Genomic DNA, 26,275 nt, shown 5'->3' on the forward strand with positions numbered 1-26,275 from the left:
GTCCATTGCCAGTTTTTTGGTTCCCTATCCTCTGGATCTTCACTGGAACTCTTCTGGGGGTATTCTGAATCTTAGGGGTCTTTAGGGCATCTTTAGAGTTCAGCAGGACTAGTGCCTTCACAAGCTCCAGCAGGACCTAGATGAGGTAGATTAGGGTGGGTCAACCCAATGCCCAGTTGTGAGCCTGGGTGTTAGCCAGTCAGGTCACATCAAGCCACTGGGGCCACCTGCCTCCGGTGTGGTGGTGGAGTAAGCTCCCCTAATGCATGCCCTCAGGGTAGGTTCTTCCTCACCTGTGTGAAGGGTGGGGGTTCTCTCCCAAGTGCAGGGGCCAGGGCCAGCTCTCTTGCTGTAGTGGGCAGTGAGAGGCAAGTCCAGTTTTCCCAGGGCAATAAAGGACAGGGCTGGCTCAGTATTGCCCTCTGATTTCATCTCAGATGATTTCTAAGGCCTTCTGAGGTGCCACTGGCCACAGACATCAACACAGACTCCAGCTGTGGCAGAGCCATGGACCCATACATGGCTGTTGGTGGTAGCTTAGAGACCCAGATGACATTCTGGCTCTGGGTGTAGGGAATGGCCTCTCAGGTGGGAATGGTTCCAATAGTTGCATGGTCACCAGACACCAACTGAGATGGCTCAGCCCTTAAAGACTAGGCTCACAACCAAAACTATTAAGTTTCTTCCTTCTTAAAGCTGGAGTCTGGAAGCCAATTGTGAAGGTTCATAAAAACATGTTTTTGTTTTTAAATTACAGACACACTTGTGCCATGCAAAATGAAAACTTCACTTTCATCTGCTCCCCCCAAAACCAACGAATATATTCATTTTTCCCTCTAATAAGATCTTGAAGTATAAATGTATTTTATATCATTTTACGGATTTGTTTGTATTTATTGAAATTTTGTCTGTATGGCTGCACACCAGAAGAAGGTATAGGTTTCCATGTGACTACGGTTTTGAACCACCATGGGGGTACTGGGAATTCTAACTGCCTGATCCGTCTCTCCAGCCCTCGATCTTTGGTTTGGTTTGGTTTTTATGACAGGGTCTTCCAGCCCTGTCCATCTTATAGCTCACTGTATAGATCAGGCTGACCCGCCTCTGCCTCCCAAGTGCAAGAACTAATAGTGTGCCTCACCATGCCCAGCCTGGATCTAGTTATTTAAACTCTTAGAGGAGGCATATAGGCAGTAAAATTTGTTAACATGAAAAAATAACTACTTCCTCCAACTCATGTAGCTTTTTAAACAAAATAGTGCCATAAACCCATGTTTGTAGTTAAAGATTAGTACATTTCTGGGAATCCAGGGAGTTACTATCTTTAATCTTGAGTTGGAAAATTGCAGTACCAGAGTTATGAGTACATAACTTAGTTACAAGGCTCTGAGAACTTACTAAGTTAGCCCTTAGTACTAAAGCACTGAGAACTTGCAGAAGCTCCCTTAGGAGCATTTTAGAGTATGTAGTTTCCCACTTACCACTCTTTGTGTTGGTTTGTGTTCCTTTTTGTTTGTTTTATTTTATTTATTTTATAAAAATGGTATTTTTAAAAATGTCATTTGTTACGTTTGTGCTGTGTAACAGATGCACAGCTTGAAGATTCCAATAGTGTCTAGCCCTTACAGGTGTAGATAAAGACATTAGACCAACAGGGTACATTACTGTCAAGTGTCCCACCCATTCCATGTAGTACTCACTGTACCGAGGCATCCACTTGGTAGGTTGGTGGGGAAGGTCCTTCTGCCCTGTGTGTGTAGCAAATGTCACAGATAGCACCAAGTTCTCACCTTTACTCCTACAGCAGGCCCTTTTACTGGTCTCTCTAGGATTCTCTCCCAAGTAAGCTCTTAAGTTGCCATGAAAATAGTTCTTGGGAAATGTTGAGGGAAAATAGGGAAGAATAAATGGACTTCACTTGTTGAATAATCTATAGTGGAATAGATAAGATTGGTCTTTAAACTTTGTGATTTTCAAATGACAAGCATGATTTTTGTTGGATTTCTTTTTCTACTTAGAAAACTGCATTGTAGTTTATTTCATATACTTTAATTCCTTTATTTCTATTTGGTTCCATATACTCGATTTAAAATAATTTTTATGCTATATCTGAAATGTAGTGATAATTTGCCAATGACCATTGTGAATGTATTACTTGGCACATTTTTCTAAAGGATCAAGCCACCAATGTACTCTAATTTAAAGGAAAAAAAAAAAGAATGAAAGTTACTTAGGGCCATTAATGTGCAGCTGGGGGATAATCTTTGGATGTAGCCTTAATACTTAGTATAATTGAGGTCTAAAATAATAATCTTCTATTATCTCAACAGAACAAGTTAATGAAAAAGATGAAGGTCCTTTTTATACCCATCTAGGAGCTGGTCCTAATGTGGCAGCTATTAGAACAATCATGGAAGAAAGGTAATTAACTCAAAGGCACAGGGCAGATTAACATTTATCCTTTGTATACAGCAGTTTTTCCAGTTCCCCCACACAGAGCAGTAAACAATTGTAAATCAAGTAATTATCGGTAGGCTTAGCTATTCCAGGGTTGCCAACCCAACACACTGCTATTCACTACAGAGTCACAATATTTGACAGGACAAATAGTTGCTTAGCTGGCACAGGCTGCCCACTTGGAAATGGATGCTAGAAAACCCAGGCACAAACAAAAATCATCCAGCCAACCTGCTAGGCACGAGAGTGCTGGCACAGGCTGCAAAGGGGCCTCACTCTGGCTTTCGCCTACTCGGTGATGTGTCAAGGAAACAAGAAGGGGAAGCAGTAGGAGTGGGGATCATCAATTTAAATTCTTAGCTCTGCAAATGAATTCTTTCTCTTACAGGAGAAAGCAAGTGTGAAAGGTTAACTAAGAGGCTCCAATTACTTTCCAAAAGTGTCAGTCCAAGGTATCTACACTTAATTCCCTTATGTGGAAGACTCACAAGGCTTTTCCTATAGCTAAAGCGTGGAGCTGTTGTCTGTCTTTCTCTTAAGCAGTAGGCATGTTCTAAAAATGTATTTGCAGATATATGTGTGTGGGCAGCACACACAGTATCTATCATCCTTGCTTTAACTGTGGATTATGCACTTGTAATTTCCGATGGAGACATCCACCTTGGAGTCCCCACCCTGGCAGAGGCAGGGAATTTCTCCAAGCACTTGCTTTTGCTAACAGTCCACTGCATTTGTTTGGTGTACAAGGAATACAAGTTATTTTTAGAGTTCTGACTTTTTCAAAATAGCTGGATACTAACTTTTTGCCAGATTTCTTTAGAAACACAAGATTTCTAAAAACTTATACTTCTCCAAGCTGTAAGATAAATTTAGTAAAGGATGATAATCAAATAGTATATGGTTTCAAAACTTGAATTTAGCAAACTAACTTATTTTGTACCTTGTAGATAAAGATAACTTTTCCAGTGTTTTTTTTTTCACTCAACATATAATTACAGAATAATTCATTATAACTTTTGGTATATTTGGATGCTGAAGGAAAGACTTAAGACTTACAATTGTACTTGGCTTACACCAATAAATTAAACCCTCAATTTCTTAGGATGTGGTTGTAGAACAAAACTACACTTACATGTCCAAATATTTTGATTTTCTCTTGAAGTAGTCTACTAATTGTGTGTGTGTGTGTGTGTTTCTTTAAGGTTTGGACAGAAGGGTAAAGCTCTTAGGATTGAAAGAGTCATCTATACTGGTAAAGAAGGCAAAAGTTCTCAGGGATGTCCTATTGCCAAATGGGTAAGTGTGACTTGTCAGTGCTCTTGCTCTTCAGTCTTGCTAATTTTGGTTCATTCATCTAATCTCAAGAATTGGCTTGCCCAGTTCTTGCCAGTTGGGATGAACATAAATTCTATGTGTCATCTTGTATTCTTAAGGATGAGTAGTTCTAAAATCATGACCAAACCAGTAGTAGAGGTCTGGAGAAGTGTTTCTCAACCTGTAGGTCAAGAGCCCTGGGGGAGGTGGGGATGGTCAAACAACTCTTTCACAGGGGTCACCTAAACCTAAGACCATCAGCAAACACAGATATTTACATTTTGATTCATAACAGTAGCAAAATTTCAGTTGTGAAGTAGCAATGGAAAATAATTTTATGATTGGGTGGGTGTCATCACAACACGAGGAACCATATTAAAGGGTCAGGAGGGCCTTAGGAAGATGAGAAGCACTGGTCTAAAGCATAGTCCTTAGATCGTGAAGAAACAGTCCTTCACCCATTAAGCACCATGTTAATATTTATAATGCTATTTAATGGAAACCCCAGCCAGACCTTCCATGTCTTTCTGCAGTTCTTGCTACAGTAGTGGCATTTATCTGCCCACTGTACTAGGCATGGTCTGCTAGCCATTGGGGAGTCATTTTGTACCAAGTATTCTTATGATATTTGGTTAGCTTCTTACCGTATACCGGGGCAGGGGGTGATCATTTTAATCCAGACATGAAAAAGTATACATATGCAAGTGGATTCTGATTGGACCCAATTGACCTTTGTTTTGTCTGGGGTGGGGCGGGGCTGTTTGGGTGGGCTGTTGATTCACACAGGTGATTCGAAAAGGGAACCTTGAGAAGTTCCTGTGTTTGGTTCGAGAGCGAGCTGGCCATAGCTGTGATGTTGCTGTGATTGTGATTCTCATCATAATATGGGAAGGAATCCCACGACCTCTGGCTGACCAACTCTACTCAGATCTTAGAGAGACGCTGAGTAAATATGGTGCCCCCACTATTCGTCGCTGTGCCCTGAATGAAGAGTAAGTGGGGCTAAGGCCCTTTCTACCCTCCAGGGTAGAAATCAGGATTCGAATTTGTCTATTGATAAAGAGGGGGGTCACTTGCTTTATGTTATAGTTGGACATTGTATGGTTTGCTAGAATGAATAATTTGTAGGGATTTTTAGGAATATTCTGTCGTCTTGGTGTCTGCACCCACATGGCTTCAGTTTTATCATAATTTCTATTTTAGTTCTCATGCCATAATTTGACACTTCTTTTCAATGTGGCTACCAATTTAGTAAGCAAAAATAGGCTTTTAATATAAATAAAATCATTTTAAGACTTGTAAAAGTTCTATAGAAATTGAAATCATTTTTCTATTCTATAGTGGTTTTTGCAGTTCTTTAAGTATCCTACATTTGATCCCTACATTTGATAAAGAATTTTTTCCCCACAAAAGCTTAACAGGATCTAGAATCACCTTGGAGACATTTCTGGGCATGATTCTGAGGGGTTTTCTATAGATAGGGTTAATTGGAATACATAGACCCACTCTAATTGGGCAATACCTTTCCTGGCTGGGGTTCAAGACTAAAAGAGGAGAAAGCTATCTACAGGTCAGGTGCATTTGTCCTTCTCCACCACCTTACTTTGATCCACATTGAAGAGAATTTTGTGGATACTCATTTCCCAGCACCATTAAATCAGGCAGTATTTCTCAAATTTGAATTTTGATACATTTATGAAAACATCAGATGACTGTATCTCTGTTTCTGGGTCCTCTATTCTTATTCCATTAGTCTGTCTGTTTTTATATGAGTACCAAGCTGGTTTGTTCCTATGCTCTGTAGTATAGTCTGAAATGAGGTATTGTGATATCTACAGCGTTGCTTTTTTCTGTTTAGGATTATTTTAGCTATTTGGGACTTTGTGCTTCATATGGATTTGGGAATCATTTTTCTTAAGAGTGTGAAGAATGTAATTAGAAACTCAGTGATTTCTTTGACTCTAGATCATTTTCAGTACTGATTATGCCAATTTATGAGTATATTTCCAATTTCTTGATTGTCTTGAGCTTTTCAATATAGAGATCTTGATTAATTTTATTCATTTGTATTTTACTTTATTACTTTATTTGAACTTGTCAAGTTCATTACTAGTATGGAAAAGTTGAGGAAATTTCTTTGTCATCATTTTTTGTAATTATCTGTGTGGGTGTGTTCATGTGAGTACCCACAGAGGCCAGAGGTGTTGGATACCCCTGGAGCTAGAGTTCTAAGCAGTTGTGAGCTACCCAGTGGGTACTAGAAACTAAACCTGTTCATGTTATTTGAAAAATCCACTGATTTGTTTAATATGTTTGTTTGTATTCTGTACTTTCCTGAAAAGACTAAGCATTGAATTAAAAAACAGTGATGCATATGATCTTGTCTCATTTCTGATTTGAGAGGAAATGGTCCCTGTACAGTATATATTGGCTTCTGACTTTACTGTGTACCCTTTATTGTGTTTGACATAGGTCCCTTCTTTTTTAAAAAAAAAGATTTTATTTATTTATTATGTTTACAACATTCTGCTTCCATGTATATCTGCACAGCAGAAGAGGGCACCAGATCTCATAACGGATGGTTGTGAGCCACCATGGGGGTTGCTGGGAATTGAACTCAGGACCTCTGGAAGAGCAGCCAGTCCTCTTAACCTCTGAGCCATCTCTCCAGCCTGACATATGTCCCTTCTATCTCTAGCTTCTTTAGCATTTCTCATAAAGGAATGTTGAACTTTGTCAAAGGCTTTTGGTATGTCTGTTGAAGATCATGTGATGTCTGTACTTATTTGTGTGTTGAGCCAACGAATTTTAATGTGTTCTTAAATATGATTTGCAAAACTTTGCCCATCTGTGTTCATCAGGGAAATTAGGTCAATAATTTTGTTGTGTCTTTATTGACTTTAGGTGTCAGGGTAAATTGTAGAATGAGTTTGGTAATGTTCCTTTCCCTCATCAGGGTTAGGGTTAGGGTATTGTATATAACAATACATTTATAAGTAAGGCACCAAGTGCATTTTAATTGAGCATGACATAATAATAATACAAGTTTGGAACACGTGTGAGAGAATTGAAGCAGCCAAAGTTGTAGCAAACAATACATGGAAACAATTATCTTTGACACCCTCAGTCAAAAAGTTAAAAATGTAGAAGTAATCCTTATCTGTTTAAGACATGAGAATGGCTCACTAACGAAGAAGATAAGATGGAGTTTATCAGAGACTAAGGTGCTAGGAGATGGGTGCCCTTACTGAGGAGACAGTATCACTTCTATAATCTTGAATTTTGTCCTTTGATCTCAGGAGAACCTGTGCTTGTCAGGGCTTGGATCCAGAAACCTGTGGTGCCTCCTTTTCTTTTGGTTGTTCTTGGAGCATGTACTATAATGGATGTAAGTATGCCAGAAGCAAGAACCCAAGGAAATTTAAGCTACTTGGAGATGATCCAAAAGAGGTTGGTTTGTTTCCTAATATATAACCTATTTTTCATATACAATTAATGATCTTGGATGACCTGTCATACTCATTAACAGAAGGAATTTCATATCAGATGAACCTATAAATTCTGGCTTAACCAGAAGTACACAATATTTTATAAGTCTACCATGACTATGTATAGCATCATAAATCATTCCTTCCTGTGGGCCGTCTTAGCCAGGGTTTCTACTGCTGGGATTAAAAACACCATAACCAACATCCCCTTGGGGAGGAAAGATTGACTTCACCTTAAAGCTTGTAGCTCATCACCTAGGAAGATCAGAGTAGGAATCTGGAGGCACAGAACTATTGCAGAGGCCGTAAAGGAGTTCTGTTTGCTTGCTCTCTATGGCTTGATTGGGTTACTTTCTTATAGTACCCTGGACCACCAGCCCAACTGGGCACTGTCCATGTTGAACTGGGCCCTCCCCTATCAATCAAGAATATGTACTACTGGTCTTCTCACAGAGGGACATTTTCTTAATTGAAGTTGCCTCTTCCAGAATGACTCTAGGTTGTATCAACTTGACAAAAATAGCCGGTACATGGGCCTTTACAGAATACCCATGTGAAAACTGAATTATGTTAGGCTAGCCTGGACTAAAGAGCTGGCTCTGTAAAGAAAAGGCTGGTTTTCCTGGACCTCACTCTGTAGACCAGGCTGGCCTAGAACTCAGAGATCTGTCTGCCTCTGCCTCATGAGTGCTGGGATTAAAGGTGTGTACTCTTGATGTTTATGACATTCTTATTACTTAGTGTAAATTTACACTATTGATATGTATAATGTATAATGATGTTCCATTTAACATCACTATTTTTCATTGGACAAAAGCATGTCCATAATATATTAGAGCAGATAAGAATTATTTACATACTAAAACTTGTCCTGCTTGAAGATCTGTGATACTAGGAATTACTGTGACATTGTGAATCCTATTGGTGAACAAGGACAAAAATACTGTGGATTTATACATAATATGTAAATACTATTTTTATAACAAGGAAGACTTATTTAAAGGAAACGAAATTAAGATTTATGTCATTCTCTTTCAAGTCTGAATTATAGAAGTCATGCTTATACTATTTCTAGTCAGTCACAAGATTTAAGTTACTGTAGTAGATGTATTCGAGCAACTAAACAGGTCAGTTTTAGCATACATGTTCTGTTCAAATAAAATGAGCATTGACTTCTCATTGAAGTCAAACTTTTTATCTCTTAGAACACAGATTTTTGAAAAACATAATTTTAGGATGTAAGAATATTTGAATCTGCATGTAAGTTTGCCAGATGATCAAAAACCTCAATCTATATGGGAGCCCCTTCTCTGTGGCCTGCCTGCCTTGCTGTCCCTTAAAAAATCTATTGTGTGTCATCCTGACCTCACCATGACCATGCCCTGACAGGCGAGGTCAGGCACACCTGTAGCCAGCCCTTAGGAGGCATGGTTACGGTGTCTCCCTACAATTTGGCCCTTGTATTATTTCACTCCATATACTATAACAGTTGAATCTTAAGGGTAGTTAAAATACACACAGGGTTATTAAATTCAATATATTCCTCTAAAAAGGAAATGTTATCTGAAGCTATATTAAGATAAATGATCCAAGTATTCTCAATGGATATTTTCTCAGGCAGCAAAGTGGTGGAGCCTTCTATTTACCTACATTTCCAGGAGATGTCTGCATGCCTGATATGTATGCCATGCATTTGTGTGTACACTCACACACGCTTGTAGTGGGCAGCATAATTACCATGTGTATGTGTGTTCCTGAGTGCATGTACGTGCACCACATATGAAGGTGCTGCTGGAGGCTAGAATGAGCCATGTGATCAGCTGGAACTGACTTCCAGGTGGTTGTGAGCTGCCCTGATATATAGGTCAAAGGGGCCAAACTTGGGTCCTAGAAGAGCAGCAAGTGTCTGAACTTCGGAGCCATCTCTCCAGCTTCCCAAATTGTGTTTAACGGTAGTAATTTTAAAAAGAGAATGTGTTGGTCAGGGGTAGTGGCGCACGCCTTTAATCCCAGCAAACCAGAGGCAGGTGCATCTCTGTGAGTTTGAGACCAGTCTGGTCTACAGAGTGAGTGCCAGGACAGCCAGGGCTATACTGGGAAACCCTGGGAAACCCTGTCTCCTGAGTGTGTCAGTGGGAATTTACCCCACTTCAGAAACCTATCTGAAAACCTTTTCTTTGTGAGCATAGGGTATTGAGAACATAACAAGTTTCCCTTTCAAGTAAACTGTCCAGTCTTTAGACAAATTTAGGTGTTCACCTTCTTTAAAGAACAATTGAATAATGAAAAGAAATGTGTTCCTGTGAACTGTCTGGCTTACCACTTCACCACAAGCACAGGGCAGAGATTCAGTCCATCTTACCCAAGCCCAAGCCCTGATATCCCGTCATTCATGTTAGTAGTCATATTTTAGGATATAAAACATGATACACTTGGGAATAATACAACTGACTGCCTTGTGTCTAAGCACACAGGTTTATATTCATGTCTAATTTAAAATGTGTTAAATCATTTTATACAGGAAGAGAAACTAGAATCTCATTTGCAAAACCTGTCTACTTTAATTGCTCCAATATACAAGAAATGTGCACCTGATGCATACAATAATCAGGTAAGTTTAAGTGGTTATTTGTGATTCAAACTATTTGTTCAATATTTGTAACCTATTGAGTCCAGAAGTATTTTTGAAGGAGTGATTTCTTTTTAACCTTCTTTTGAAAGTTTCATTTTTCCTTTTCTTCATGTATACAATGTATACATACATATATATATATATATATATATATATATATATATATATATATATATATGCCCTGGAACTGGAGTTATAGACAGCTATAAACCATTATGTGGGTGCAGGGTCTCTGCAAGAACAGTGAGTGCTCTTCTCTGCTGAGCTGTCTCTGAAGCCTCAGCTTTTCTCTTAATTGTTAAAACTATTTGAAGAGTTGTTTCTAGTATATGAATTTTGCCATCAAAAAGGCATATTCTTGGTCCTTTCAGCCTTTAAAACAAAGTTTTTTAGTCTTAACTGATGTGTTATCTACTAATTTATCTTCATGTGAAGATTTTGTTGAATGTATTTAAATCATGTGACCCTGACTGCAGTATGCTTTCACAGGATTATCAATATTCATATAAACTGTATATTACATTTATTATATATGGGTCCAGATGTCAGATTTTTGTTAGACTTTGTCTCCATGAAGAAAGCCAAATATAGCCAGGTAGTAACAATATATGTCTTTAATACCTGCACTCTGGAGGCAGAGGCAGAGGCATAGGCAGACAGAACTCTTTGAGTTCAAGGCCAGCCCAGTCTATAGAGCAAGTTCTAGAACAGGCTCCAAAGCTACACAGAAACTCTGTCTTCAAGGGGGGAAAAAGCCGAATACAAAAACATTGTATATTTGTAGCAAGTACTAGGCTCCCTAGTTGGCTAGGTGATGAGGTCAGACATTGTTCCAGATTGATTCCCACAAGAAAATCACAATGTGAACTCAAATGAAGACCTGTTTATATCCATACAGAGGCATCAAGAGACCAGTCTGACTTCTATGTGTTTAGAAATAAAACACAAAAAGCAACTGTCACCTAATAAATACTAGGAAGACATGTACACAGAGGAAAAGCTGTTCCTGACATCAGCCTGTAGGGAACATTCATGTACCCAGTCTTGAGTCTGTGCTGGAGGGGAGGAAGAATGAAGTGACTGGATTTTTATTTATTTATTTTTTCTTTTTGGTTTTTCGAGATAGGGTTTCTCTGTGGCTTTTGGAGGCTGTCCTGGAACTAGCTCTTGTAGACCAGGCTGGTCTCGAACTCACAGAGATCCGAGTGTCTCTGCCTCCCGAGTGCTGGGATTAAAGGCGTGCCCCACCAACACCTGGCTCTTTTATTTATTTAAAAAAACTTAGGTATTTTGGATAGTATCTATAATTAAAAGTATCATCTACACAGATTTTCTTCCATCTCATACATTTTCTTTTCAAATGGGTTGTTTTCTTGACTATGTAGAAGCCTCATTTATCTGTATGGTGGGCCTAACCAAAGCAGGGGGGAAAACTCCAGAGACTGGCAGAAACTTCAGGGAATGTAGAGTACGGGCCTGACTTTGGTTATAGCAGTTGTTACATGGGTGTACATAGATCAAAGTTAGACTACCTTCTGTAAATGCCACTTCGCACATGCTCATGGGCGGGTTATATTTAGGAATATATGCTACAATAACAATTATTGTGCACGTGTATGTATATATTTCACTAAGAATTAGTGGAAAAGAGGCCATGGATTTCAAAGAGCAGGGAGGGTTTGTGGAAAGTAAAGGGAAAGGAGAAATCTGGGAACTGGCAGGGTAAGTCCGCGGTAGAATGCCTACTTCAACCTGTAAAGCCTTGAGTTTGATCCCTGGCATTACACACACACTCACACACATGGATTTTTCTTCAGTAATATTGTCAAATGAAACTTTTCTGTGTTTACGTGTGGACTCTGCTTTTTGTCATTCCATTATTTTCCAGATATATATTATAATACCTAGATATTCCTTTCTAGTGCAAAATACTCTCAAACTTCTCTGAAGTGCCTTCCCACTCACATATATTTTTCTCAGATTGAATATGAACACAGAGCTCCAGAGTGCCGTTTGGGTCTGAAGGAAGGCCGGCCGTTCTCAGGGGTCACTGCATGTATGGACTTTTGTGCTCACGCCCACAGAGACCTGCACAACATGGCAAATGGCAGCACATTGGTAAGTGGAACCCATGAAGCCAGCAGCATCTGCAGGTGGAGAGCATGGGCTGGGTGGCACTGGCTCAGGATAGATGTGAGTTGTGTTACAAAGTAACCAACCCTCCTGGTCACTACCAGCATGCTCATAATGGAGTGGTGTGTTAGTAGACATGTTGGTCAAGCACATGAGAGTTTGGACATCCTAGCACTAATCTAAATCAGGTCTGGACATGGTTATTTCCAATGGCTTATAAGAAAAAAAAAAAATGAGGGCGGAGAGATAGCCTAGTGGTTTAAAGTGTTTGCTTCACGAATGGCTCAGAACCACCTGTAATTCCAGGTCTAAGGGATTTGGTACATTCTTCTGGTTTCGAAGTCATGCTAGCTCATGTACACATAAACAACACACACATACATACGTACAGATAGAAATCTTTTTAAAATTCAAATTTCAACTTTAGGTATGTAGTGAATTATAACCAACAACTGGGAAGAGAAAACACACACATGTGTACATTACCAGTCACAAGACAAGGTATTGATTCTCCTTTCAAAGAAATAAAAATGAAAAGCATGTTATCACCACCACAGTTTTTAATGACCCAATTCAGTCATTTGGCAACTGAGGAAGTGGTTCAGCCAGGAAAGTACTTGCTCTCAAGCCTGAAGAACTGAATCAGCTCCCCTGTACCTATGTAAAAGATAGTGCTATAGCAGGCGTCTTCAATCCCAGCATAGGGGAAGCAGAAACAACAGGATCTCTAAGGCTTGCTATCCAGCCATGCAGGCAAGTCACTGTACTTCAGGCTTAGTGAAAGACTCTGTCCCACAAAACTAAGATGGGAAGTAATTGACACCCAGTGTCATGCTCATGCTACACGCACAAGGAGCTCATTATGCCTATGTATTACAGTGGACACAATGGATTAACACATCCTTGGTCATAAACAGGTTAGATCCTGGAAAACAAGCTACTCATCACCCTGGTCATCCCCAGCTATTGGTGGCTGTGTTATATTCTAGAAGGCAGAAGAAACTCAGTAGCTCAGCCATGTAGTTAGTTCTTCATTCCACGAGGTGATTGGAGTGAGAACTGAGAGAGCCTGACAGGGCTAGGTGGAAAAGCACTATAGATGAGACATAAGTAGTGCCAAATATGCAAGAGAAATGTATGCAGAGACATGCGTTTGGGAAACATTCCTTTTAGTCATTTAGAAAGATCACATTCCTTTTAGGGGTATCAACCACACATTTTTATGTCTACTTGTCCTTTAGGTCTTATTTTCTTCATTTATCAAGAAAAGAAAATTTAAATTAAAGCAAAAGAGGGTTGTGAAGCTATGTATGAGTTATATCTGTGACCAGATCATTTTTATTTCAATTGGCATCTTGTAATTTTGGGGGGAAGGGGGGTGGGCATGGGAGATATAGTTCAAGATAGGTTTTGTCTGTGTAGACTTGCCAGTATTAAAACTTGCTCTATAGATTAGACTGGCCTCAAACTCACAGAGATCACTTGCCTCCATCATTCTGAGATTAAAGTCATATGCCATCATTGCCTGTAGGACAAATAATAAAAACCCAAAGACAGATTTTTGGGGTTCAAGATGATCAGAAAAGCAAAGCAGCCAGTCACTAGAGAGTTCTTGTCTCCTCCTGCTTTATATTCCTCTCTAGTTCTGGGATTAAATGTGTGTACCACCAACACCCAGCCTCTAACTAGTGCTAACTAGTGTGGCTGCTGGGATTAAAGGTGTGTATCATTACTGCCTGGCCTGTATGGCTGACTAGTGTAGCTACCTCTGCACTCTGAACATTAGGCAGGCTTTCTAAAATATCACGACAACAGCCAAGCTGTAAAGTTTCTTAAACATAGTATACTTTAACTAGTTAGGAGTCAGGTCTGAGGGAAGCCCAACTATGTCTATGCTATCACCTTTCCCACCCCATTGCATATGGCAGTGGCATGCTTAGAAGCGGGCTGTACCTTCTTGAAAGAAATGATCTGTTGTGTGTGTTTAATATGTGGAAAATAGGGGATTGCATCATTTCATCTGGAAGAAATATGTCTTCTTCCCTGAGTTCTATCTAAAAGTGCATGACAAGTCACTTCACAGCAATTGCTGATAGACTTGGAAAGGTCTAAAGGGGAGCTTGTCTTTTCTCTCTGCCCTCCATTTGTACATTATCTACATTAATAACAGGCAGATCTGGTTCTGACAGTGTGCATGTTGCTGACCCAGCACACATGTGGATACGGGCATGTCCACACTTTCTTCTGACCTGCAAGTGAGCCTGGAATCTTTCCCTCCCCATCAGGTGTGCACCCTCACTAGAGAAGACAATCGAGAAATTGGAGGAGAACCTAAGGATGAGCAGCTGCACGTATTACCAATGTACAAAATCTCTCCTGTGGATGAGTTTGGGAGTGCTGAAGGTCAGGAGGAGAAGATACGAAATGGGTCCATTCAGGTCCTGAACTCTTTTCGGAGGAAAGTGAGGATGTTAGCAGAGCCGGTCAAGAGTTGTCGACAAAGAAAACTGGAGGCCAAGAGAGCTGCCGCTGAAAAGCTTTCTTCCCTGGAGAACTGCTCGAATAAGAATGAAAAGGACAAGTCTTCCTCACGAACAAAGCAGATGGAAACTGCAAGCCAAATGAAACAGCTGCCAGGTAAACTCGGTGGGACACTTACTTGTGGCTTTGTGTGCTGGGTGTAGAGTCTATACCACAATCCTCCCCCAAGTGGCCTGGTTGAGGCTGTACCGGAGCTGTCAGAGAGTTGGTATTCCATCCATCTCAGTCTAGAGACATTGGGGTTGCTCTATATGTAACACATAACCAAACTTTTAAACTGGTCGCTTATGTGTTGAAAGTGATGCAAATCATGCAGTGACTGTTGACCAAGTTTAAGAAGGGAGCGTTTGAACACAGACACAGTGGATGGAGCAGGAGGGGATCACAAGACTTTGAGTCAAATTGTGTAAGAAACTATGCAAGTAAAGCCTCTCAGAGTGCAAAACTCTCTACTGACGAGAGAAAACTGAGGATGACTCCAAGTCATTAAGCCTAGATACTTACATAGTACTATATTGAAATGAGCTTGAAAAATGCAATTTACAGGATAGAGGGTGAGCTGAGTATATTTTTTTCATAGACAGGTTTGATCTGGTTAGATAGGGTCTCACACTCATCAGACGAGCTTCTGTCTATGGTAGCACTAATAGAGAATGGGCCCGGAGCCCCTTGCCTTATGTCTACAATTACAGCTACTAAAAAAAATCCAGTTTTTAGGAATTATATTGGCTTGGCTTGTAAAGAACACTTGACAAGAGTGTTCTTTAAATTTAGCTTACCACTGATTTGCTTATAACCAGTTCTCTTTGCTTGGAGGGATGAAAATCCCCTTCTTACTAGTTTCTGTAATAGACAACTGTTCATGTCTCAGAATCACCACTGCAGGTCCATTGAACAGTTTACAGTTTACAAGCCAAATCTTTCTACAAGGTGCTCTCTACAACTGGGTAAACTTCCTTCCTAGGAAATGTTCTCAGGAAGTAGGACTGACCAATTGTATAAGATCCTTTTTAGGAATAGATAGATGCCATTCTTCTTGTCATTTTAATTATATAACAAGTCCTGTCACATGCCAGCCAATTGAGAAATGAAACAAAACATGTTCTCCAGCAACAATAGAGGTAAGGGGAGGCACTATTACGGTACAGTCACTGCTTCATCAGACTCTGTTTGCATCAAAGATGAGGACATGGGCTAAGTTGAGGAAGGGTATGGAGACAGGTAGAGCAGGCAGAGGCCTTTGAAGTGACTGGTGGATTCCCATTCTCCTTACTTACAAAATGTATCATTAAAAGTTCAGTGTGTTTATTCTAATGCTTCAGACACAAAAGAATATGCTTGCCTATGTTCAGAGCCCTGGCTTCCCTTCATCCTTGCTGGGGGGGGGGGTGGGAGGATTAACTATGCTTTTGTATATATTTAAGTATATCCACTAGAGTTCTTAAAATAACAATCAATGTATTTGTCCCTGCTCTCTCCTTAGAACAATTGCGGCCTTCAGGATCTGTCATACAGCAGCCCCAGCCACTCCAGAGGCACCTTCCCCAAGTACAGCAGCCACACCAGCCACAGGCACAGCCACCTCAGCCACAGCCACAGCCTATCTTGTCCAGTAACTCTCAATCTGAGTCCATTGGCTCTTACTCCACCAACCCATACATGAGACGTCCCAATCCACTTAATCCTTATCCAAGTTCTTCACACACTTCAGATATGTATGGAAATACCAATCATGCAAACCTTTATACCACCTCATCTCAAGCTGCAGGTTCATATTTGAGTTCTTCTGACCCCATGAGCCCCTACCCTGGGTTTTTCAACCAGAATAACCAATATGCAGCATACCGGTGCAATGGGAATGTGTCCGTGGACAGCTGCTCTCCTTTCTTAAGTACTTACTCCCCCCAGTCTCAGCCCAGGGATCTGTATAGATATCCAAGCCAGAACCCCCTCACCAAGCTGAACCTACCACCCATCCACACACTTTACCAACAGAGGTTTGGAGACAGTCCCTCTAAGTACTTAAGTTATGGAAACCAAAACATGCAGCGAGATGCCTTCAGTGACTGTACCATAAAACCGAATGTACATCACCTGGCAACATTTCCTCCTTATCCCACCCCTGGGGTGGATGGCCATTTCATGGGAGTTACCTCCAGATTACCATACAGCATGAGCAATCCAAACATAGACTACAGAAACAGGGAGCATCAGCCACCTACTCACACTATCCACAGCTACCCTGCAGCTTCAGGCATGACAACCAGCTCCAGTCACGCCTTCCACAACAAGGAGAACAACATACTCTCCCACACAGCTAATGGGCTATCAAGGGTGCTTCCAGGGATTAATCATAATAGCACTGCTCCTGCTCAAGGTCTGTTACACAGTCTGACTGAGGACAGTCAGGAGAAGCAGCCTGGGGCAGCAGGCCAGGGTGCAGCTTCTTCTATGGAGGACAATGAGGAGGTTTGGTCAGACAGTGAGCAGAGCTTTCTCGATCCTAACATTGGAGGGGTGGCTGTGGCTCCAACTCACGGATCCATTCTCATTGAGTGTGCAAAGCGAGAGGTTCATGCCACAACCCGAATAAATAATCCTGACCGGGGTCATCCTGCCAGGATCTCACTTGTATTTTACCAGCATAAGAACCTGAATGAGCCAAAGCATGGCTTGGCTCTCTGGGAAGCTAAAATGGCTGAAAAAGCCCGAGAGAAAGAGGAGGAGTGTGAAAAGTATGGACCAGACTACGTGTCTCAGAAAAGCCATGGCAAAAGGGTAAAACGTGAGCCCACAGAGCTGCAGGAACTTGCTGAGCCCAGTTACCTGCGCTTCATCCAGTCTCTTGCTGAGAACACAGGGTCCGTGACCACAGACTCCACGGTGACTACATCTCCATATGCCTTCACTCAGGTCACGGGGCCTTACAACAGATATGTATGATGCTGTCCTTTATGCCAGGCCACCAAGAACAACCTGTCAGTAGTATAGTCTTATGGCATGGGCAGTTGGGAAAGGTCACAGCATCCACGACAAATGGTGTGTGTGTGTGTGTGTGTGTGTGTGTGTGTGTGTGTGTGTACATGTGTGTGTACATGTGTGTTGGGGGAGGGTGTCAACTCACCAGCAAAATAGGGATTAATTTTACCATTGCACTTAATCTCTGCTGACTTCCCAAGTGGTCACTGGTGGCATTCAGGAAAAAGACCAAAGCATCCTATGCAAAGGGAAGGTGGAAAGCAAGTGCTCCACGGTTTCTATTTTCAAAACCACTGGTTCTCTTATTGGCTGAGGTCATGTGTGTGTGAGATGCTCTCTCGAAACTCCACACAGGTGACCACTTCTAATACCAACTTTACATAGTCATGGGACACAGTACTGTAGTCGTACAGTTGCAGGAATCATCTGGTGCTGATCTCTGATGTACTGAATACTGGAATTATGGCTTTTTAACATGCAGTTTTTACTGTAACCTTAATATTAACTTATTTATCAAGAGTAATTACAGGAAGCTTTGGTGAATAATGGCAAAACACTGAATTTGTTTGGGTATGACATGAAATGGTGCTACAAAAACGGTGTCTTTAATAGCCGAAAAGTTAATGCCTTTTTATCATGCGACCAGTGCAGTGAGTGCCCTTCAAGACCTGGGGTACCTTTCACTTACATTTCTGTCTTAATTACTTATTCTTATACAGTTGAGTTTTTAAAACGTGGACATTTTAAAGGCCTCTGGACTGTGCTCATCCAGTGATGTCCTTGTAGGACTATAAACATAATGTGTACATATACACATTTTTATATGTGCAAATACATGTATATTGAAATATTTTAAGAGGTGTTTTAGAAGCACTTTGCCTACCTAAGCTTTGGCAACTTGAACAATGCTAAGGTACTGAGATGTTTTTTAAAAAGTTTACTTTCATTTAGGATTAAAAGTTTATTTTTTTTTAAAGGAAAGCTTTTAAAACAATTGCTTTTAGCCATGTATCTGCTGATGAGCAGTATTGATTGTGACACGGCCTGTGAAATCCAAACAGAAACTGAATGGATGTGTTAGTCCACAATATACATGCTTTCTGGTGCTCATCTTACATGATGACTATAAATAACAGTATGACAAGCTCATTTGCTTCTGTGGGTACAGCTGAAGATTCTCTGTTAACTGCAGACCATAACTAGTGGAATGCCACAGACCCAGCAAAGCTAGCTTGTCCACCTAGGCCCACACTGTCTCGTGCATCTGTATGGTCAGGACAGCAGGCTGCCTTTGGGTTACTCATGCATTTCAATGTCATTGCTTTGCTTAAGTCTCCTAACCAGGAAGCTGGAGTGGACTGACGCCTGCATAAGATGAGCAGTCAGGGTTAAGCAATCTGTCAGTTACAAAACAGAACAAAAACCCCAAACAAGATAGGCAGCTGGTTTGCTGTGGTGATTTTAAATCATAAATTTGTATAAAAAGATGACAGAGTTGTATAGTAAATTAAATTGTAAAACAAAACTTTTTTAATGCAATGCTTTAGTATTTTAGTACTGTAAAAATTAAATATATACATATGTGTATATATATATTATATATATATGAGATTGAAGAAAAATTCACATCACGATGGTGCTACTCAGACTGCTACAAATAGATGCTAATATGAGCTAAGAATTGATTAAAAGTTTGAGTGATGTTCCTACTTGTCATATACCTCAACACTAGTTTGGCAATGGGATATTGAACTAAGTGAAAGCTTATAGCATTGTATACCACCATTTTTTTAAAAGTCTTTTTTTATTATTAAAGCATACCGTTTTCAATACTTGATTTCTTAGCAAGTATAACTTGAATTTCAAACTTTTGTTCTAAAAATTCAGGGATATTCAGCTCGTTCTCCTTATGCCAACATGTCATCTGTGTTTATGTAAAGTTGTCAGTTAATATATTCTTTTTTCAGGGGTTTAAGTCTTTATCTTGAATCCCTCCCATTTTGCTTGTACATGTACTGATAACTGAAACTAATTTTGTAAACCTGTCAACTTTTAATTATAAAGAAAAGCATTTTTAAAGTTTGGAAAGTTTTGATGATTTTTTTAACAGAGTAAAAAGTTTAAAATAGAGTGCACTGACCTGATAAAGGGAAACTTGTGAAGTAAAAGGTCACCACAGGACTGTTGGCCAAATCCGAAAAGGGTTTTGATCTAGGAATGATTTCAGGTTCATATCCATGAGTGTCTCCAAACAGTCCTGGGATCTGGTGGTGTGCTGTGCAATAGGACTCTGTTACATTGTGGCCTAAATACAGTGTTGCTTACTAGCTTTTCAAATAAATAGCTTTGTGATGAGTGGAGACCTTTGTAATTTATTGGTCACATTTTGTCATTAGGACTTTCAGAATGTCTGCTTTGCACACAAAACCAGGAGTTTAATGGTTTCCACACCATGATGTTGAATCTACGACATCAGTTTCCTGCAGGTGCGTTTGGCAATTGAGCCGGCCATCCATAAGGAATGTTTGCTTTACATGTCACCCACTGTCATTTGTCAAACTGCTGGCCAACAGGAGCAGGAAAGTGTGGTTTTGAGAAGATGGGTTGTAGAGGAAGAGAGGCAATTAAATGACACCCAACCTCTCTCAGATCAAATGGAAAGCAGATCAGCAATTTGCTTCTCTAGGAATAGGTTGACTACAGAGCCATACTTGAAAGTGCTTCTGCATGGTGTCAACATTACTTGAATGAAATTTTCATCTTGATTGACGCACAGTGATGTATAGTTCACTTTACAAGGTAGTGCTTAACTTGTTAGGAAAATCTTTTGTAGTTTGACACTAAGATAATGAACTTCGGTGCGCATTTTTCTATGGTTTATTTTTTTAACTTAGTTTCATTCATGAGATGTTGGGTTTGTTTATAAAACCTGAGGACGGTTATAAATACTGTAAGTATTGTAATGTTATGCAGGCTATTTGAAAGCTGTTTATTATTATATCATTCCTGATAATGCTATGTGAGTGTTTTTAATAAAATTTATATTTATTTAATGCACTCCAAGTATACTGCTGCAGAAATTTCTGTTCCACAAATGAGGTAAAATGGGAAAAAGCGGGTTTTGTCTTATAGATAATTTCTACACAATTCTTCCCCATGTAAAACTAAATCGAGATGAATGCCCCAAAGCTGTTTCTCTAGTCAGGATATGTACTCATCACCCCTTTCTCTGCTCACTTTCAGCCTATTTCCTTTGTACATACAGATGGATAATTAAGAATGGAGTAACCACAGCAGCTGGTCCTAGCTTGTCATTTTAGCTCAGCATCAGCTGGTCCATATTTGCAGGCTTATGTCCCAGTCTGTAATCTCAGCCTGTTCATGGTCACTCTGAAATGTTCACTTCCTGCCTATCAAAGGCCTCCAAGGGTCTGCTACAGGAAAGGTTGCCTGAGCAGTTCCAGAAGCACCTGTCCCGTGTGGTTTTGGGGGGCTTGAAGGAACACTGCTCTCAGCCCCATCTATTCTCTGCATGGGAATCAGTTTGCAACCCAGCTGCACCCTGGCTACAAAGCTTCCCAGATCCCAGGACATGGTTAATAGTTAGAGTCTTACAGCCTACCTTGTCCCAAATTAGAGGCCACTCATTTCCATCATGCCTTTAATAAAGGAATTCCCTCTTCCATATTTTTTTTTCTGTTGGTCTAGGGACAAATTTGACTCAAGTGGTACAAGCTAAGGCCCCTAGTAACTTTCAGCTCACTAACAGATGCCGCTCCAGGATTGCTCCAAGCCAGCAGGCCGTGAAGAGCAACACACCACTGTTTGAAAGTTGAATCCCCTGGGCACACTCTTAAATCTTTTCATGATCCATCATCTAACCGAATCTCTGCAAATCCCCACTGTTCACCCTTGCAAGGTTAGGGAACTGTGAGACACCACAAATCTCAAAGCTTTTCCTGCTACCTTCCTCCGCATCCGGATCCCACCAGCCTTCAGAAGCTGGGGGTATTGTCAGCACCTTGCCAAAGGAGTGCTGTGTGGACTTGAATGGATGAACAGCAGGAAATGACAGATGAACCAACACTCAAGGAGCTTTATTGGCCTCTTGCCTCTCCTAGAACCTCCAAGCACTTGTCAAAGCTGCTCTTAGAGTCACTGCTGTCTTGCCTCGCTGAGCCTCGAGTCACTTTAAGGTACAACAGTTCCTACACTGGATAATTCAACACTAGCTTTGGCTCCTGCCTAATCTGCTGCAGGAGAACCATGATACATGAGAAATGACTTGATTCAACAAGATGCCTGACCCTCGTCCTGAGAGCTCTAAATTGGTGCTGTTGGTTTAAAAAGCCATCTGGAGGTGAGTGCTCTGTCAGAAAAGGAGAGTGGGGGAGCATTGCTCTCCAGAATTAAGATGAGTGCTCACCCTCTTCCATGACACGTTTGCTTCTTGACATCTGGCCAGGGGGCTATGGACTTTCTTCTTACATCTCTCCCTCCCTCCAGGAGAAAATGAACACAAAGAATACTTAGAAAAGAATTAACTGCAGTTTACATTATTCCAGTTTTAGCAGTGTGCTTCAGAACAAAGAATCTTTTGTTCAGATACATTTGAGGCCACCTGTCTAAATGCCCTTCTTACCAGGTAATTTCTCCCAGATTTCTCTGGCTGTCTGCACCAGGCCTTCCCTTTAAAGGGGCCACTCCCCATAACATACACATGCAATGGAAATGCTCTTGGCAGCTTCTCTTTCTGCAGCTTCAATGATGCTTAATCTTCTCAATTTGACTCTTCACTCTCTAATCAATTCTTAATTCAAGCCGAAGTGAGAGTTCTACTTAGGTATTGGGTGAAATACTAATTACAGAAAAGCACTTTGCTGCCTCTCCCCTCTCTGGATGAATCCAGATGGACTGAATTCCCAGGATTGAGGATTCACAGGCAAAGAAAAAGCAAAACAAAACCTTGCCTATAGCCCTTGCATAGGAGAAATGTGTGTTAATATGATACTCTAAGCCAGTGGTTCTTAACCTGTGGGTCTCAACCCTGTTGGCAAATCTGTCTCCAAAAAATATTTACATTGCAATCCATAACAGCAAAATTACAGTAACAAAGTAGCAACAAAAACAATTTTATGGATGGGGGTTTGACAACATGAGGAACTTATTAAAAGGTCAAAGCATTAGGAAGGTTGAGAACCACTGCCCTAACCTGTCTATGGTGACCATTTCTTTTGTTTGAGACAGGATCCCTCTATGTAGTTCTAGATGTCTTGGAGCTCACTATGTAGGCCAGGTTAGCCCCAAACTCAGACATATCCTACCTCTGTCTTCCAGGTGCTGGGATTAAAGGTGTGTGCCACTATGCCCAACCACAGTGGCCTTTAAAAAAAAGATTTATGTGTATAAATGTTTTGCTTCCAAGGACAGCCAAGGCTACACAGAAGAACTCTGTCTCAAAACCTAAAGAGGAGGAGGAGAAGAAAGAGAATGTAACTGTCTAGCAACAGATTGTAGACAGAACCTTGTAGTCCCAAATAAACGCACAGAGGCTTATACCAATTATAAACTGTTTGGTGGATGGCTCAGACTTCTTATTAGCTAGCTCTCTCTTAATTATTAGCCCATTTCTATTCTGCGTATCTCCAAATGGTCTTGGCCTACCAGTGAAGCCTGAATCTCTTGCTTCCTTGGCAGCTACGTGGTGTCTCTCTGACTCTGCCTACTACCTTTCTTTTTCCCTGCTTGGATTTTCTGCCTGTCTGAATCCTGCCTGTTCATTGGCCAAACAGATTTATTCATCAACCAATAAGAGAAACATATATTCAGAAGGATATCCGCCATCAACAGATGACAAAAGCCAAAGGGAATAAAGTATCTGATAAAAAATTTTAGAAAGAGCTTGCAAGTAGAAATTCTTGCCACACAAACCGAGTTCAATCTCTGGAACCTCTGGTGGAAGGAATGAACTGACCTTTAAATGCAAGTCATGACAGCTATACACTCAACAATCATATTTTAAAAAAAGAACTGTTATAAAACATTTCAATGAGATCCAAGAGATCCAAAAGATAAATGGTTGCATAAATTGGGAAGACAAAGGAAGACATGAATGTGAAATTCAGCAATGAAATGAATATTTCAAACAGACACCTTGGAAATAAAGAGCTCAATAAGAGAAATAATAAAGTTGAGGACTACGGACATGGTTAAGTGGGGGGGGGGGTAATAGCACTTGCCATGCAAATCTAGTAACCTGAGTTTGCAAGCATCTGGAATCCTAATATCCTCTGTGGGACAAGCAAAGCAGAGAATCTAGTGAGCCAGCTAGTCAGTATTTCATAGCAATAAACAAGAAAGACCCTGTATCAAAAACAGGTGGAAGGTAAGGACCCCAACCTGTGGTTGTCTCCTGGCCTCTATCTACATGGGCAGTTGGGTATAAGTGGACCTCCCTCCTGATGAACACACACACAAGAGGGGGGGGACAAATGAATAAACAAGTCATGATAGCAGACTAGACCAAGCTGGCCTCGAACTCAGAGATCCTCCTGCCTCTGCTTCCCGAGTGTTGGGATTAAAGGCGTGCACCACCAATGCCCAGCTTGTGTGCGTGTTTGTATGTGAGCCATGTGCATTCAGGATGCCTTTTTTTTTTCTTCTTTAAGTTTTTTTATGTGGAGAATTACATTGACAGGTATCTCATATCTCATATATTGAAGCATCCCTGCATCTCTGGGATTAAGCCTACTTGATCATGGTGGGTGATCTTTTTGATTTGTTCTTGGATTCAGTTTGCCAGTGTTTTATTGAGTATTTTTGCATCAATGTTTATGATGGAAATTAGTCTGTAATTCTTTTTCTTTGCTGAGTCTTTGTGTGGTTTGGGTATCAGGGTAACTGTGGCCTCATGAAAAGAATTTGGCATTGTTCCTTCTGCTTCTATTTTCTGGAATAATTTGATGAGTATTGGTATTTGCTCTTCTTTGAAAGTCTACAATCCACAGACACAGAGAAGCTAGGTAACAAGGTGGCCTAAAGGAGGGACACTCCAGTCTCCCTGGGAAGAGGAAGCAAAAAGATCTAGTGGGTAGAGTGTGGGTGGGGAGGGATAGGAAAAGGAAGGATTGGGTTGGAGAGTGGAGGGGGGATACAGAAAGAGATGACTGGAAACGGGGGACAATCCAGGGTCAGGTAGAAACCTGGTGCAAGGGAAACTCTCAGGCTTCTACAAGGATGACCCCAGCTAAGACCCCTAGCAATAGTAGATATGTAGCCTGAAATGGCCATCTCCTGTGACCAGGAAAGACTTCTACTGGAGGAATTGGAACATCAACCCAGACATATAAGCTTCAACCTACAATCTGTCTTGCCTATTTGGTGTGCTGGGGCAAGGGTGGCACAAAAATTGTAGGAGTGGCCAACCAATGACTGGCCCAGTCAGAGACACATGTCAGGAGAATGAGCCCACCACTGACACTTCCTGGAGTCCCATGACCCAAAGCCTGGAAGCCCCAGAGACCTAGGATAGAACCCAACATGATTGGAGCAATATATATTAGAGTGACATATATATCTTATCATAATGATGCCTAATGATATTCTGTAATACTCTCTGGTGCCTACCCCAATTTTCATCAGAGAGGCTTCATCCAGTAACTTATGGAAACAGATGCAGAGACCCATAGTCAGAATTAGGTGGATTTCTCAGAATCCTGCTGGAGAGAGGGAGGAAGGATTGTACAAGAACATAACAAGAAAACCTACAGAATCAACTAACTTGGGCTCATAGGAGCTCACAGAAACTGAACCAATAACTAGGGAGCCTGCATGGGACTGACCTAGATACTCTGCATACATGTGACAGTTGTGTAGCTTAGTCTACTTGAGGTACTTCTAACAGTGGAAGTAGGGGCTGTACCTAACTCTTTGGCAGGCTTTTGGCAACATATTCCTCATACGAGGTTGCCTTGTCCAGCCTTATCACAAGGGGAGGTACTTAGTTCTGCCATAACTTGATATGCCATGTTTTGTTGATATTGATGGGAAACTTGTCCCTTTCTGAACAAAAAGGAGGAGTTGACTGGGGTAGTATGCAGAGGGATGGTTGGGAGGAGGGAATTGGCAGAAGGGAGGAGAAACTGTCATCAGGATCTAAAATAAATTTAATTAATTTAAAAAAACCTCAGCTCTCAAACCAGTAGCACAATGCACCTGAAGTTCTTAGAAAAACAATGAGCCAACCAAAGAGCAGTACTAAGGAAGAAATAATAAAGATTGGGGTAGATTTATTTATTTATTTATTTATTTATTTATTTATTTATTTATTTATTTGGTTTTGGAGACAGGTTTTCTCTGTGTAGCTTTAGAGGCTGTCTTAGAACTAGCTCTTGTAGACCAGGTTGGTCTTGAACTCACAGAGAGCCTCCTGTCTCTGCCTCCGGAGTTCTGGGATTAAAGGTGTGTACTACCACCACCCAGCAATTGGGCCAGAAATTAATGGAATATTAACTAAAAAGAAAGAATCACAAATTCAGTCAGAGTTAGTTGTTAATTCTTTTTTGTTGAGATTGTAATATAATTATAACATGTTTGCCTTCCCTTTCCTCCCTCCAAACTTTTCCATAAACTCCTCCCCATGGTTATTGGGGTCTTTGAAAAGGGAGGAAGGATGACAAATGTTTGGTCAAGATAGTTAAAAGCAAGAGATGGCAAGAAAAAAAGTAATAAA

At 40.7% G+C, this 26,275-nt stretch overlaps 1 protein-coding gene across 2 annotated transcripts in view; it reads left to right on the top strand.

Moving 5' to 3' along the window:
- Window positions 1-20,607, top strand: part of Tet2 (tet methylcytosine dioxygenase 2) — an 80,627-nt gene extending 60,020 nt beyond the window's left edge. The window contains exons 4-11 of one of the 2 annotated variants that reach the window (XM_027395746.2): window positions 2,331-2,421; window positions 3,660-3,753; window positions 4,558-4,763; window positions 7,071-7,221; window positions 9,781-9,870; window positions 11,872-12,009; window positions 14,310-14,661; window positions 16,049-20,607. In XM_027395746.2, coding sequence (XP_027251547.1) covers window positions 2,331-2,421; window positions 3,660-3,753; window positions 4,558-4,763; window positions 7,071-7,221; window positions 9,781-9,870; window positions 11,872-12,009; window positions 14,310-14,661; window positions 16,049-17,508 — 2,582 coding nt within the window. In that variant the 3' untranslated portion in view covers window positions 17,509-20,607. Of the gene's footprint in view, window positions 1-2,330; window positions 2,422-3,659; window positions 3,754-4,557; window positions 4,764-7,070; window positions 7,222-9,780; window positions 9,871-11,871; window positions 12,010-14,309; window positions 14,662-16,048 lie in introns of those variants that run through there. The other variant, XM_027395747.2, reaches the window with a different exon arrangement.
- The last annotated feature ends 5,668 nt before the right edge of the window (window positions 20,608-26,275 follow it).

This window comes from Cricetulus griseus (assembly GCF_003668045.3).
Source record: "Cricetulus griseus strain 17A/GY chromosome 1 unlocalized genomic scaffold, alternate assembly CriGri-PICRH-1.0 chr1_0, whole genome shotgun sequence".
Lineage (NCBI taxonomy): Eukaryota > Metazoa > Chordata > Mammalia > Rodentia > Cricetidae > Cricetulus > Cricetulus griseus.